Source organism: Calliopsis andreniformis, chromosome 6 (assembly GCF_051401765.1).
Source record: "Calliopsis andreniformis isolate RMS-2024a chromosome 6, iyCalAndr_principal, whole genome shotgun sequence".
Lineage (NCBI taxonomy): Eukaryota > Metazoa > Arthropoda > Insecta > Hymenoptera > Andrenidae > Calliopsis > Calliopsis andreniformis.
Window position 1 is genome coordinate 6,830,950 of NC_135067.1, and position 16,720 is coordinate 6,847,669.

The window sequence follows — 16,720 nt, forward strand, 5'->3', positions numbered from 1 at the left end:
CGAAAATCTGGTACAGATGCATCTCGTGTGGCCTATGGGCTCATTTTGTATGCTGTGGTTGAGATTCACCTAAAAGTTATACGTGAAAGAAGTGTAAAAAGTGTACAACACTTTAGATTATGAGCGACCGCTATTACTTACTAGTGTGGACAACCGCGGTCAAATCCACATTTTTGTTAATTGTTAATTTTACCAAATAAATAATTATAAAACTGATTACTTTTCTATCAAATTAAGAGCTTAGTCACTCACATTTATGAAAAGTGACTTTCAATGAATATATTATTTTATATTTTTGTTTTCTAGTAATTATTGCTTAAGTGACCGTCATTACCCCCTTTTCCTCTACATATTAGATTCCAGCACAATTATAATAAATGAAATGTACTCATACTTTAATCAGATTCATTCTAAGTTACTGTAAGCTAAAATTCTATTCTAGATTATAATCTGTCTCTGTACCTATCTTTTATTTAACTTTGTGAATTAATTATTATAAACCCAATTAAATCTAATATAATTCATTAGATTTGACGTTTAGTTTAAGTTCAAATTGAAACTGAGCTAAAATAAAATTATATTTAACTGTAGACTAGGATAGTGGATCTATTCTAAGTTACCTTTATTAAATTTTACTGAAAGTCGGAGAGTCTAATAGACATGAACTATGTTTGCTTACATTCATTACTTTTAAATTGCATTTGGATTTTACATTTCGACTAATTGTAAGTTAAACACTATGCTTAGATTACATTTAAATTAATCTTAAATACAAATATCATTAGGTCTAGACTGAGTCCTATTAACCCAAATTCATTCCTATTAAAATAAACTCTTTTTAACTACATTAGGTCAAGGATATAAAACAGTCCACGAACTTTCTTGGCCCCACCCTTTCACGTTACAATTACAAAGACCATCAAAGCTATTGTGTTCTTACCGCGAAATGTTTCAAAAGATTTAATACTCTACATGACAACCGTCAATTTCCCTTGATTATCTAAAATCACGTCCCTGTCGCAATTTCTTAAAACTGCATTTCGTATTCACATCCGTCCTCATTTGAACTATACATGAATAGGAATTCCCAGCATTTCTACACGACGATAGAGACTGGCTGATGTTATAACTTTATGGAGGATGTCTGAGCAACAAATTTGACTTGCATGGAAACGCGAATTAAATAAATTCTCCATGATGAATTTTAGGATCTTCGCACAATTAATTATTTACTTCTACTGATTTCGAAAATATTTCTAATCGATTAAATATCCTATTTTTGTATTACAATCTAAAAAGCATTTAACTTTTTTGATAAATATAAATATTGTTAAAAATTACTATAATTAACATATATTAACATACCACTTTCATATTTATCGTTTGTTAACGAACTCTCATTTGACTAACATAGTTGTTTAAAAAGCATCCTACGTTAACAGAACTTCACAGCCAATTTCCTCAAAAACAAAATGTTGCATCGAAAATTGTCATTCTACATTTCCAACTTACTTTTGCATAAGTAATAACCCTCCTCTATTTTGAACCACAATTTTCTGCTCAATCTGTATAATGAATTTTCAAGTATAACAGCCTTTCAGAACTCCATAAACTTTCTCCTGTTCTGTTAAATTTGTTTTCCAATAATGCATCTATTGTATTTCCAAATTAGTTTTGTTTGCTACATTATACTACAACTTCATGAACTGTATTTACCCAGCATTGGGTTCAATTGCAGAATTGAAGCATCAAATAAAAGTGTCCCCTACTATAAGCATCTAATACAACGAATCGTAACCCTGCAAAAAGTTGAAATCAGAAACCCTCATCTTCCAATGTTAATCTCACTTCACTCGTCTAATACCTTGTTCATTTTACCACTTGATTAATTTTACGAGCACGCTATACTTCCTGTCCAACCACGTGCAGAGTTACCAGATTAAGCGCTCTTTCATCATAGCGACATTCAGTCCAAATTAAAAAGCGAGATGCGTGCGTGAGGCTGACGAATATTTCCAGAATTTTATCAGTGGACCTGCTGACGTAGCGAGCGAAACGAAAAGACAACCAACGAAATAATTCCTGACAAAGATTCGTCGTATTCGGCGACAACGATTCAATATTAACGACTTAACCTACGATACGAGACTGTTCAATCTGGGTTAACAGAGGGCGAGGAAATTATTTATCGAAGCCGATACAGAAAGCTCGATATATCACGTGTCAAGGAGACATCTTCTATCATCATAGCCACAATTCTTTTCCATGCGACGATTATATCGTTGAAACTGTATTGCTACCTCTCTCTTCTTTCAACTCCCTTCGTCTGATTATAGGGTTGTTAACTTTCTGAAAGCATTTGTCATCCAGGATTGATCATAGCAAATTTCGCTCTTCGTAGAAACGCGGTTTGATGTTCATCTAGGTAATTTCGCGACAACCTCTTTACGAGGCTAAAACCGACAAAAAGGGAGGCTCTCGATGACTAATCGATTAATGGAAGATTGCCCCGCAAATATTTGATCGGTACTCGGCCACGAGTCGCAAACGATAGGTGTACTCTACCGATAAATAATAAACCGCAGCGACACGGGATAGCTGGCTCAATTTATCAGCTGGGACACGTTGTTGTTAATTTTAAACGAGACTATTAACGTTAACTAGCATCGCTCCGCGACGCCTCTCTGCAGTTTAATTATTATTGGACGAACGATTTTTCTTTCGACACTGATCGCTAATGCCTGAGAGATTACACGCAAGTGTGGATATAAATTTTGGTTTAAAATTGGATACAGAACACCTGCGAGGAAAATTCTAAGCGGAACAAAATTCTTAAGAATAGTTTTCTTTAATGTAGATATGTACAGGTGTGCAATTTTCTACGACAGCATTTGGTAGATAATGTAATTTCTTATATGCAGTAAGTATACATTAGACATAATTGATCCATAATTGATTCACTGGTTAAAGTGATTAACTCCACCTTCTGAATTTTTCTGAATTCTTTTGTGTCAAAGCATTTAGTTAAAAGTGCTTCATTAAAATACAGATAAATATTTTTATTTAATCGAGTTAATCAATTTGGCAAATGAGCAGCTCGATTGTGTTCTTTGAATTAGTGGTACGAATAAAATTTTCCATTGGAAATGACTGTATGTACAGATCATAAGTTTGAACTTATACTGGGTTGACAGTACCCATTTTGAAAAAACCATTTTGTTTATATTTTCGTGAAAAACTACATCTAACTAAAAAAAGACTACTTAACTTGGATTGAATTTTGGAAAATTAGCACTATATTAAGAAGAGTAAATGGAAAATTTCTATAAAACAAAAGTGTGAAATGAAAATTAAATACTTTGGACTTGTGACAATTTTCTGACCGATGTGTAATATCTGTTTCTGCAATTTGTCGCACTTAAAACTAGTCTCTATTTCGGAAAACACGATTCGTAATGAACGCTTTCCTATTATCTCTTGACTCAAGAATAATTATGTTTTATATTTATAGCTTCAGCTTTGTTCCTTTATACCCTATTAATTTCGTGTTCCTCTTATTCCTTTGCAAGGCGCGCGAGATTAGATATGATAATGTCCCGCAATTGTGTTTCACTTTTTATGCACTTTTATTTACATACACTGTATGCATGCTTCCAATTTGCAATATGTATTACAAAACAAAAAGAAAATTCAACCTTTTAAGAGACACTTGTAGGTACACTTAAAAAAATTAATGTACATGTAAAAATATTAATGGTCACGGCTTTCAGGGTTTCTACAGCTCTGAATCGGTGAACATTAAAAGATAATGGTAATTAAATATGATAATATATTTACTTACCAATTCGATGTTTAAATCTTTTATCCATGTTTTATCTTATTTTTCTGAACAGGATCCATTAAGCACAAATTTAGTCTTTATTGTTACAGATTCACTAATAATAAAAATACTTTAAATAACACTGATAGTGAAACACTAATGATTAACCACTGAAACACTAATAACAAATACCACTGCTGCACTCTAATAAATTAAAGAATAAAACCTTCAAATAAGACGTGAAGGAAATCAACGATCACTTATACATGCTTTCACTGTCGTTGTTAAAACAATTCTGACCTGACCTGAATTCTATAAGGCCCAGGGATGGCAGGCAAGTAGAACTTTCTGACGTCACTATAACAGAAGTAGAAGTGGGAGAACGACGCCACCCAAACATATTAAGCGCCCAGGCTCTCCCACTCCTGCTTCTATTGTAATGACGTCACAAAGTTCTACTCGCCTGGCATCCTTGGCAAGGCTCGTCCCAACATCTAAACCTTAGTAAACGCAGATGTGCAATTAAAGTTATGTTTACTTTCTTCATTATCCTCCCCTTTCCTAAACCTAACCCACACATAACTGAGATCCAAAAATAAAAATGTGGGCACCTGATTATTTTCTAATAAATATATTTAATGTAAAATTGAAAAGAATGGTGTGTTTCAGAATATTACGATATATACCTCAGTTAATTATTCAGAAATGAAAAAGTTAAATAAGCATTTCTCCGTAAATATTAGCATAGAAAGATGAGGATCTGAAAAATCTTTTTATCGAACGTCCTGCAAATGTTAAAAATGTTTTCAGAAAGATACGCAAAATTCGTAACTGGTTACTGTCAACTTCGAGTTCGAAACTGCTGGAAAATCATGTGAACTGCTCCGAAAAGTTAGAACCATTTTAATGTGGCACTTTACACAGTCAAAGTGATGCCAAATTTTTAACAATTTTTTTTACTAAACTGTTCGTTTGTGACATATGGTTCCTTTCAAATAAATATTTTCTTTGCTCAACAAACAGAATATGTTTACGTAATAAAAAAATTAACATTAATTTTCAATGTTATAAACACTTTTGTGGACGAGTTTTTTGCAAATATCCATCGATCCAGAGGTGTAAATTTGTTCCTAAAAGCCATGGCCATTAATATTGTTACACCCTGTACATATCTCCAGACAGTATAAATACGTATATTTAATTTAATTTTAAATTCAGTCAGAATTAGTAGATATTAACTACTTAAATAACTATTTAAAAGATGAAAAATGTTAGCTAATGTCACTGATGAAATATACGTGTAGCAGTTTCTAATTTGGAACATTCAAAATGGTTGAATATAACATTCACACAATAATCCGAATATTATTGTCAAAGGCACAGCAAACATTATGATAACTAAATTATCATTTCGTAACTACTCACTGAGATAACGAGAAATAATATTACATTGTCAAAGTGATTGAATTAGTCGTTTCCAATGTTAATAAATTAGTCTGTGCAGGGACTAAAAATTAAACAACGATAGAAATAGTAGAATGTTATTAGAATTGAGAATGCACCTCCCATTCACAGTCATATGATGTTGTAGTTCTTAAAATAAATTATTACAACAGTACCAACATGGCAAGTAAAACATGTATACTAATTAATTATTTTGAACGATTAAAAATATGCAATAGTTTACTATTGTCTTCTTAGAATCTCTTCGAATTTTTAAGAACTGATTAAGGATTTCAGAACGAAATATATCAGAAGCATCCTATAAATTTTTAATAATATCGAAGGTTTAAATAATTAAATTACTCATATTCGTGCAGGTAAAATACATTAATAGTGTATTCATAATAAAATTTGTGAAATAAAGTAACAATATTAATAATTTATATCGCAAAGGGAAAGTTCATTGAAGGCATTAGGCATCTTAATATCTTTGGACAGAGGTGTATACGTAGAAAACGATGATGTTTTCCTCGCTATTGTCGATTGTGTAATAAACTTTTAAGTTAATAACCATTTTTATTATTTTATATTTCCAGAAAACCGAGAGCTGAAGAGTCTGTTTGGCCTCCTTATACGAGAGATGAGCCCCAGTACTTCATTTTCGACGCAGAGAAGACTGGTCTGGGGAAAGGTCCTCGTACCACGTCCTGCGCCTTCTGGAATGAATTTCTACCAAGGCTGAAGGGAGTTCCAGGTACGCGCGACACTCCTGCTACATTTCACTACAGTTGTTTCTAAAATTCCTTATGCACTGTTATGTCTCTTTTCGTCTGTGTATAGTAAAATTTAATAATGGAAAACGAGCCTTCGTTAAAACGCAAAAGGAATATGAATATATTTTCTCCTTTCCAGTCTATCTCCAATTTCACCTTTTATATTACAATATCTCAATTTTCCCTTTTAGTTGATATCAATTTTTCATTTACTACTTGTTTCATTTTCTTTGCTTTGCGCTTCTTAAACACATTAAAATTCTTATAAACTTTGTCTATTCTGAGCTAATGCTGCATACAACTAAAAAAACATATCGTAAACTAAGTCAACTTTGATAAGCTTTTGTTATAATATAAAAATTAAAGCATTTATATTTGCTTCAAATATCTTATTACAACATTACATCTCTTAACATTTTACTATGAATATAATAATCCATAAAATTATGTTTTAGTCTTTTTGAGCGTATGTTAATTAAGCGTTAATGTTACCCTCATCAAGGGATTACATTGGCAGATCCTATAAATCAGCTTAAATAAGCATTAACAGTTGAAATTGTACCAATCTGAAACTATAGTGATACCTAACTTTGTTGTTTTAATGCGTAATCTACTTATTTCTTTCATTTATGAAATGTTTAATTTATGTTAGTGATTAGTTTATTTTTTAACTGATTAGTTTACTAATATAATCAAAGATTAAAAACTTCCAATCTTTAAAACTCTAAAAATTTAAATACTTAAATATAAATACTTCAAATTCTTGAGTATCCAAATGTTTAAATATTCAAATCTATAAACTTTCTAATTCTCAGATTTTAAAAAATACAAAAATTCGGATTTTCCAATATTTGAGTTTATAAATTTTTCAATATTTAAAACTTCAAAAATTACATATAGTCTCATCAAAAATATATAAACTCACAATTGCCAATATTCCTCTAGTTTTCTTCTCATTAACGGTAGTATGTGTAGGTCATATTGATGACAATATTTTTTCTGTGGGGACACTTGAAAGATAAAGTATACTCACACTCTTTTACTACTGTAAAAGATCTAAAAGAACAAATCGAAATAAATTGTAAAGCAAGAACTTAATTCAGTAATGAAAACAGTTGAAAAACGTTGTACAAAATCTTGAGAATGTAATGGAAAACAGTTTGAACATATGCATTAGTAAACATAATTTTCCAAAGTATTTTATTAACTGTTATTTTGCCAGCTATATTCCTAGTACCTTTTTATGTAGAATAGGAAGGAGAATTGATACGTATTAAAAAAAAATGTAGATATCCATTTAAAGAAACGTCAATGACCTTCGTATAACCGCTACACCCCCATCTAGGGCAAACCGATTTAACCATCTTATAACTCTTTGGCAACCACTCATCTCTAAGATTTTTTCTAACTTCATCCAAAACAAAGATATATATGAATCATCTTGCATTCTCTATACATTCTTGACACATCCAATCATTATACGTAATAACCTCTGGAATTCTATTGCTAAGTTTCTTTATTACTAGATACCACACACAGTAAAAACCAGCAAAACTTAATATCTCTAATTCATTCCTCAAAGACATCTGACTCCCCCAAAAAGAAGTCGTCAAACATAGCACTTCGCCCGCGTAATGCATTCACGCAGCAGCTCTGAAATTATCTGTTGCAATTTCGAGCCTGTGTTACGATACATAATTCAGGCCCTTCCGATCGATAGCCGCGAGATTTTCCACGCCAGCTTTCCCCGTTTCATTATCCCAACAACAGCGGTTGATCGCGTGACGCGTTGCAGCACGCGTGAACCCGTTTCCCTCGCATAATTCCCAGCTTCTGTTTGCTCGCCGTTTGCGTAGGATTGAACCTGGTTGTTTGATCGCCTCGTCCTTCCAATTATTAATCGAAAACGTAAAATTTCCTGGCTGCGGCACGTCGCCTGCCACAGCACAGTTAAACCTGGATTGGGTATAAATGTTTGAAAAGTGGCTGAAACAACGATCCTCGGGAACAGCAGAAGGGAAAAAGGGGGTCGAGACGTCTGTAAATGTAATTTTCACGCGGAAACTGTGTCAGTTGATCCATGTCAAAGCTTTTCGAAAGTTCTGTGGGTCCATGGGAAATAGTCTAACCGCAGGAGGACCCAATCGCTCGCGATCCCCAGATTAATATCGGAAAACCGAGTGCAGTGGTCTTTCTTACAAATTCATTCGTGGGTAGCATAGAAGTCGCCCGACCGCAAAACGAGAGAGTCTACTGTGGACCTCCATCGATCACCGACTTTTCTCTATGCAGTGGTTTCCCTAATTCAAAAATCGAAGAACAATCTGAGAAGCTGGGATTAGCTCGTGGTTCAAGTTCTATTGTTAGACTCTGGAATAGCTGGCCAGTCAACTTTTTTCACGATTTGATTAATAGCACGCTTCGACTCCCTGTAATAGAGTTCAGATTGGCGTCCGTCGTCTCTCTTTTTTGAAAACGTTACATTGAATACGTGGGAAATGACCCAGATTGCATTTGAGGGCGGTCGTACCTTTTTCTTCCATTTTCATAGTTTTCTTTTACTTTTATAATTTAACCATTTTTCTATATCTTCTTCATTTTAATGTTTTCCACCATTTTACTAGTCATTCTACTTTTACATCCTGTCTAGTTCTTCTATTTTTTTTTTTTTATATCGCTCTTTTTCCGAATTCTTTTATTTTCATATTTTGTCTCACTTCTCGATGTTTTACTAATTTTATAATATTCCCCGAATTTCAGCACTGCACAATTTCTCTAATTTATTTATCATATATTCGCATTTCTTCTAATTTCTCTATGACATTTTTTATCTTACTGATTTTTTTAATTCTTCTTTCCAATTTTCCTGATCTTTTAGTTTTCATATTTTACCTGATTTCAATATGATCCATCACTTCTTCAAGTTTCAGTAATTTCAATAGTTTCTATGATTTTTCTTCTTTTGCAAACTCTCTTAATTCCTCTCTTAAATTTTCCTAATTTATGTATTTTCTTTTTTCACATAATTTCTTTATGTTTTCCATATTTCCTATTCCACCAAACTCCTATTTCACCTACTTTTCTAATGTTTTCAATTTATCAAATTCGCCCAGATTTGACTCCTGAAAAATAATCTAACAATAAATTCGCAGTTCATTTTCTATTGTTAAACTCTGAAACAGTAGTTAACTTCTTTTTACCCTTCATTAAGTGTACACTTCATTTTCCTGTAATCGATTTTAAATTGTTAGCTGTCGTGTTTCTTCCAATAATGTTTCCTGAAACGTGCAGAAATAACGGAGATTGTGTTCGAGGAACTCGGCGCATATTTTCCTAATATTCCTGTTTCCCACACTCGCGTCAACTTTTCTATATTAAGTAATTTTCTCACGTTCCGGAAATATTAATATTTTTCATACTTATCCCAGTTTTTCTATTTGTGCTACATTGTATCCTTCCTATACACTTTTCCTAATTCTCCGTTTCCTTATTTTCATTTTTCAGTGCACATTTAAAACACACTACATTTTCCCAAATTTTCTATTTTCGTACATATTCTTAATTCTTGCCTTTCCTTGAATTTTCCCGCATTTACTGAATTCATTATTTAATAATTTTTTTAATTCTTTAGTGCTTTAAATGTGATAATTATCTTATTATATATAGTTTTTTGTTTTTTCTACTTCACTATGTTTCCAAAATTTCTTACAATTTTGTTGTTTTAATATAAATATTTTTCCTAAGCTTCTTTTATTCTACAATATCATTATTTCTTCTTTTATAATTTTTCATTTCTATCACTTTTCATAATTCCAATACGCTTGTCCTTTTTTATTTCATACCGTTTTTATTTCATACGTAATTATTTTATTACCAACATCCTGTACTATACTATTTTAATTTGGCACTTCTAGATTTTTATTAATAGTCCTATTCTCCCCTTCAATTTTTCCTTTTACGCCGAATCTTAATTTCCACTTATTCTACAATTTCTCAACATTTCCTAGGTTCTCTAATCTTCCATTTTTCCTAGTCTCTGTATAGTCTTCCTACTTTCCCAATCTCCAACACTTCAATTGCTTCCATTTTCCTTACATTTCCCTCGTCTCTCTAACCTTCTCATCACTCGTCAACTATTGCTGATCTCCCTAATTGACGATTCGCCTTCATCTTGAAAATCGAAAACAAATCTGAGAAGCTAAAATTATCATGTGGTTCATCTTCCACCTTTCAACTCTGAAATAGCTGCGCAGCCAATTTCTTCGCCGCTTCAATTAACAGGCCACTTAATTCCCCTTCAATCGAGTTTAAACTACCAACCACCCTCTTTCTTTTAATAACGCTTCCTGGAACACGAGGAAAATAAGGTAGATCGTGTTCAAGGGACTTCGGCGTGAATCAAGATCGCGTGAGCGACGAGCAATCAGTCTTTCCCATTTAATTACCTCTCTTTAAATCACATAGCTTAGAATTCGGAAGTCACATGACTTTTTTATGAGTGCAGACCTATGAGGGAAATGACTCCAGTGGTCAACTTCAATTATAATATATCTTTGCAAAATGATAATGTACAAGTACTTAATGATATATACAAAATATGTGGCTTTTTCGATAATTTTCGAGACATAAACAAATAAAGCTGCGTACCTTCAGTGTATGTCAACGTCGACCAAATCTTGCCATGATAGAAGTCATATTAATCATATTAATCTATCAGAAATATAATACTTCCTCTTCCTAGTACTTATGAACTTCCTCTAATATTTCGTATAAACGCGTGCTCAAAAAATCAACGTACTTCGTGCTTGTTAGTTTCCCATCAAGAGAAAAAGGTCCAATTAAAAATCTTGCTTATGAACTATTGCAGTCTATGAGTAGAAAAGGAATAAAATCAATTATGTCTCATAAACGAAAAGAGATAGAGCATGTGTTTATACGACTTTTTTCATTGTTTTTAGGCATACAATCAACTCTCGAAGTGTGTTCCACATGCTATGAAAGACCCTGTATATTTCTTCTACTATCGCCATACTTTCCTAAATTTTCCTTTTCAAATATAACCTTAATTTTTTTAGATACTTTTTAACAAACCCCTCATTTGCAAGACTGAACTGGCGACCTGTCAATCTAGAATAAACCACTCTCGTAGTGGTCATAGACCATCGAATTAACCCCCCACTCCCACCCCCAACACCCCTGTCTGTTTGAAACTCACAAATATTTATTCACAAGAATTCAGGAACAAGCATCGCAACCGGAAGGATGCTCGATTACCCACCAGCTCGGCCCGTGGAAATTACGAAGCCTGGAAAACCGGAAACTCGTTATCCTGCCGAGCGAGCGCAGCATTTCCCTCTCCACTTTTCTCTTCTTTTCCTCTACGCGACGCAATTTCACGCGAATTCTTCTCGCGTCACAGCCAGAGATTACAAAGAGCCGAGAAACTTATTCTCTTTCACTCTTCTCATTTTTCTTCTGCTCGTTCGATCTCGTCAGAGATTAGTGCTGTGTCAAAGGGAATTCGAAATCAGAGATTCGATGGACGGGCATCTTTTCGCGGCGATCCAACGTGCTCGAATATTTATGTCGCTCCAAATTAAATGTGAAACAGATTCTGTCTGAACTGACTGGTTTCATGGATCGCGTTAATGAGTAGCGGTTAAAAAAGAATCTCGGTGGGACGAGTCGGTATATTGAAGGAGTGTTCTACTTTTATATCATTTCTATATATAAAAAAAAAATTGAGAAGGAAATATTTTATAAGTCGACCTGATTTTCATACGTGTCGCGACTTTCATAGTTGGCGCTATCAGTTTTATGTATTCCTTTAGTAAGAATATCAGTTTTACTTCTTTGGAATTACAAAGTCTACCAGATTTGTACAATTTTTCTTATGTGCGTATTTACAAAATCCTTTTCAAACTTTGAATTCTACCTGAGTTTGCTGTGCGATTAACTTTTCAAAAGTTCAGTATTTCAGAACTTCTGTTATTTCTCAGAATCTTCTTAATTTCTCTCATTTCTTCGGTTCATCTAATTTTTCTCGTTTTCATGATTGCATTACTTTTCTTCTGTTCGGCTGATAATTCTCGTTTTTTAATTATTCTAGCATGTCTTTATCTCCTTTATTTCACTATTTTCTGTAATTTCTTCGTCTCCCATTTCTCTAGTTGCTATAATTTACCCAAATAGCTCCTACCTTATTGCACTTCTTTAATTTCCTCATTCCAGGTTTTTTTCCATTTTTCTAATTTTCCTGGATATATTTATTATTGTATTTTCCAATTTTCTTGTATATTTCTATTTGCCTAGAATGCTTAAGTGTTTCTTAATGTCAATAATTATTTTATTTCCTTAAATTTGCCACATTTCCCTACTTTCTTAATTTCAATACTTTTCTACTTTACCCTAATATCCCTATTTTCATAGTTCCTTAATTTCCCTAGTTCTTTATATTTATGTACATTTTGGTTATTCATTTTCCTTAACATTCATGTTGCACACTTTAAAAGTGCAAAATCTCTGAAATTCTAGTCTATTCTGAATTCCCTAAATTTTTACTTTCCCCATTTTTATCATTTCTATAATTCTCCAATACCCTATTAATTTCGATTATTCACTTCCTTAATATCATTGTCTTTCCTCCACTTTCGCTGTCCTTCAATTTTCCTTAATGCATCTAATTTGATTATATTCTCCAATTTTCTAAATTCTGGTATTTATCTAATTTTTGCATTTTTCTTAATTTTCTAGCCCCCTCAAAACCTTTACTCTTCCTACGAATCTTCTGTTTCTAATTTCCTCTTCTTCTTCCTATATCCCTACTTCCCTTATCATTCCTCAATTTACTCAGTTTTTCCATTTACCTTAATTTCCCAAATTCTTCACATTTTCCAATAATGTTACTCTCGCAGAGAGAAACACTGATTTTTTAAAAAATTTGAATCGTCTAAGAACCTTGATTTAACTCTTACAACAAGCACTTATTAACATTTACAATATTAGTACGAACTTAATTACAAACTTATTAGAACTGGATATACAACTTAGCGACTTAAAGTAACAGTCTTTTATAACTTAAGTCCCCACTGATCGAAGTCTGATTCATTGAGACTGTAAACATGTTTTCGTAATTTGAAGGTAACAATACTCAATTCTTAGTTCCTGAAACCCCCTCACTTCCCACCCCTAAGATCTCACCCTAAAACCCTGCCAAACTTCCCGAAAATTTCCCCAACTCTCGAAGTCCCTAGAATTCCATCTCCCCATTAAACTCTGTGTTCTCTTTTGTTTCAGATCCAGCGCCAGAGGTCTGCAACAGCGCGATAGCGTCGAGCGTGTCTGCGGGAACGGACGAACTGCGCGATTCCCTGCTCGTCACGATCCTGTCGTCGATCCTGGTCCTGTCGAGAGTCATTTAAACCACGCCGAAAAGGAAACGGACCCGAATCGATCAACCCTTCCCAAAGCTGACAATCCGTTGTTCGAACAGCCGCGCAGGGCTTCGGTCCAGTCGATGGTCGACGTGTCCCGTTGATCGCTGGTTAGATCGATGGATCCCAAAAAACCCACCAAACGCTGTTTTTCTCCTCCCACTGAAAAAGGGGCCGCAGGATTCCTGGGACAGAGCACTGCTCATACAGCGATTTAACGAGGGATTAAACGAGAAGAGGGTGTGAAGGGTGTTGAATGTTTCTTTGGACCCAAAGAAGTCTCTTTTCGCCCTCTTCTCCAGTGATACGGTAACAACAGAGCCCTGTTCATCGTTAGGACGAAACAGATTGATCGGAGGATTCCAGACGGGGAGGGTCAAGAGTTTGACGAACGCCGTGGTTACAAAAACGGGGACAGCTTAAGACCCTTCAACACCTTTCAGTGCAGCGATTGAAGTACTTTCCACAAGCTATGCGAATGAAATTCTATCGATAATCTAAGCATGTCTATGGGCGTTCACCGCGCAGTCTGCATTGATCACCGAAACGCCTGTAGACGTCAATGAATAGCCAAACTTTGACAGTAGTCAAAGATGAGTCTTCGCGCGACTGTCTCAATACCACCTGGTACACGTCCTCGAGAGGAGAACTGTCGGTTTTCAGCGAAACTCGGTGTAGCGTTTTGCGGAGTCCCAGGGGATAAAATAGTCTCGCGACATCCACCAGAGTCGTTCTAGGTTTAAAATGTTCGAATTTGCGAGCTCTGTGGCCAACACGACCAGCTCAAGTAGAGGCTGTCGGGGAAGTTGAATAAAAATGGACGTAGGGCGGCTCGTAACCGCTCGTTGGCCTGGTTTGAACGATAATATGCGGGGATCCGATTTACATAAATAACACGGCCGCTGGGCGAGACGATCGATACGGTGGACAAGAGAAAAACGTGTTTGGGCCAGAGTAGTTCCCGTAAACGGTTGACACTGGTATTAACCACCTGTTCGTGCGATCGATGGCTCATGACAAAAGTTTCATTAGTAAAACGCAACAAGTGCTCCGTTTTACATAGAGAGTGACTCGAATGATCGTGGCTTGGATCGCGTCCAGAAGGTCTATTCGGCTTTCAGGACACCCTTCAATCAACAACTTTGTGATCCGTCCTGGAATACGTGACGAAATCCACGAAACGATAGTGATCGAGACTGAAAGTACTGGCGGGGGATGGTTGAGCAGTTTGATACGAGTTTGTGGATAGGCATTTGGCGGAGTTTGAAATGAGGAGGATTTGTAAGTCGATTCTGTTGAGGGAAGAATCTTTTGATTGGATTAAAAGGGTGATGGTCTCGCATCACACTTGATTTGTAGTAATAGGAAGCTACAGTTACTATAAGTACACTGGAAAAGACACTCAAACTTCTCCAAACTTTTTCAAATATCTTCAAATTTTCTTGAACATAATTTCACAATTCTTCAGACACAATTAAATATGCATCTTCAAACGTTTTAGAATCATTTTCAACACTTTTCAATTTTTCAAACATTCCTTTAGATATAGTCAAATATCTTCAAACGTTTGTAAATTACTTCCAACACTTTCAAACTTTCTAAGATGGGAACGTTTAAAAATCTTCTCTATTCGTTTCCAAGTTGCTAGGTATTTCTGAAACTTAAAGCTCAAACTATTATAAACTACCAGAAATGCCAGAGCACCGTTTAAGATACAAAAATTCGAAATTAATTTAAGGATCGACTAAAACAGAAAGCCACTATTTAGAACAAATCTATTTAACAAAATTAGTGTATAAGAAATCTTCTACCTTGCATAGTTGTTACTCACTTCAAACAATATTAAGAGTCTCGTGTGTCGAATTGAGAAATATTTAATATAATATTGAAAACTTTCTACCAAAAATACGTAGTATAAAAATAAAACTTTTTACTTGCGAAGGTCTAGCACTAGTTTTTCTATTAAATTTCTTCTTCAATACATATAACGTCGAAAGTGTCACTGTACTTTTCTATACTAGTAATCAAAAACACAAATCTTCTCTAGATTTCAAAATTTCCAATTTATTGGAGTCTTAACTTTTAAAAGTGGTTTACAAATAACCAATTCCACAAACTGTCGGTATTAAAAATAATTTCATTACCTCGAATTTTCTCATTAGTGCTTCACACATTAATATACGTAATATCAACATTAATATCAGTATATTTGTGAATTCAGATTGATAAGCTTAAATATCAGCTATTCGACCTAAGTCTTTATATGCAATAACACTTATTGAGAAAATACGAAAATACTGAAAATTGTTATCGATTGTCTAACTACCCCTAAAAAAATAGTAATCTGAAAATCATAGTGGTGTAGGGCAATCTATCAGTTTCCACACAATGGTATTTTGCATCTATCATTATAAAAAATATAATACATCCATTGAAATTATGAAAACATCTCTAAAAACTTTTAACCAATAATCATAAAACTAAACGCTGTTAAACGTCGTTGAACAAAAAACGTCATCAACTCAAACCCTCAAAATTTTCACTACACGCCACTATGATTCTCAACTCTCAAAATTTAAGAACCAATCGATATTTTTACTCAAGACACAAAGCCTAGTATCCTCAACAATCACGGGAACGTCGCTGAAAATTCAATGAGTTAAATGCAGCTCTATGTCCTCGAGGTAGCTCGAGGACATCTTCGAACAGGAAGTGCCACTTGCTGGCTGGGAATAGCGAAAAAGGAAGAGTAGTCGAGGCAACAGCGACATCGGATCGTGTCAGCTTCCCGAGGAATTCACGCTTTGCTTGTTTGCCCCACGAAATTGGACAAACTTGCCTCTCTACGCTGTCCTTTCGAGTTTCTGCATCGTTATAAATAAATTCCCTGTCCTATTGACGTGTTGCAATCTTCCAGCCGGTGTCGGTGTTGCTTTGACTCGAGATATCAGGCAAAAAAAAAAAAAAAAATTCACGAGGTTAAGTGCTTTTCAGAATCTCGACGATCTGGGATGGATCACGAGTGGTTTCAAGCCAATCCACGAAATTAAATAACACACAGTAAAACCATCGAACGTACTCAACCAGCTGGTTTCTAAATTTACTTAAATTTGGTTGAATCTATTTCGGACCTAGCTATTTCTACTTGGAGCTATTTTTGTAATAAGTTCATACTTATCAGAATCAATATATCACAGTGGAATTCTCGTTAATGTCAGGAGGCACGCTTGAACGTCACTTCCAAATGACAT

General features: G+C 34.4%; 1 protein-coding gene across 1 annotated transcript in view; it reads left to right on the plus strand.

Moving 5' to 3' along the window:
* The window catches only part of Ache-2 (acetylcholinesterase 2), a 196,681-nt gene extending 181,627 nt beyond the window's left edge, over positions 1-15,054 (plus strand). The window contains exons 5-6 of the mRNA XM_076380881.1: positions 5,860-6,017; positions 13,333-15,054. Of these exons, the coding sequence (XP_076236996.1) occupies positions 5,860-6,017; positions 13,333-13,457 (283 nt within the window). The 3' untranslated portion in view covers positions 13,458-15,054. The remainder of the gene's footprint in view (positions 1-5,859; positions 6,018-13,332) is intronic.
* The last annotated feature ends 1,666 nt before the right edge of the window (positions 15,055-16,720 follow it).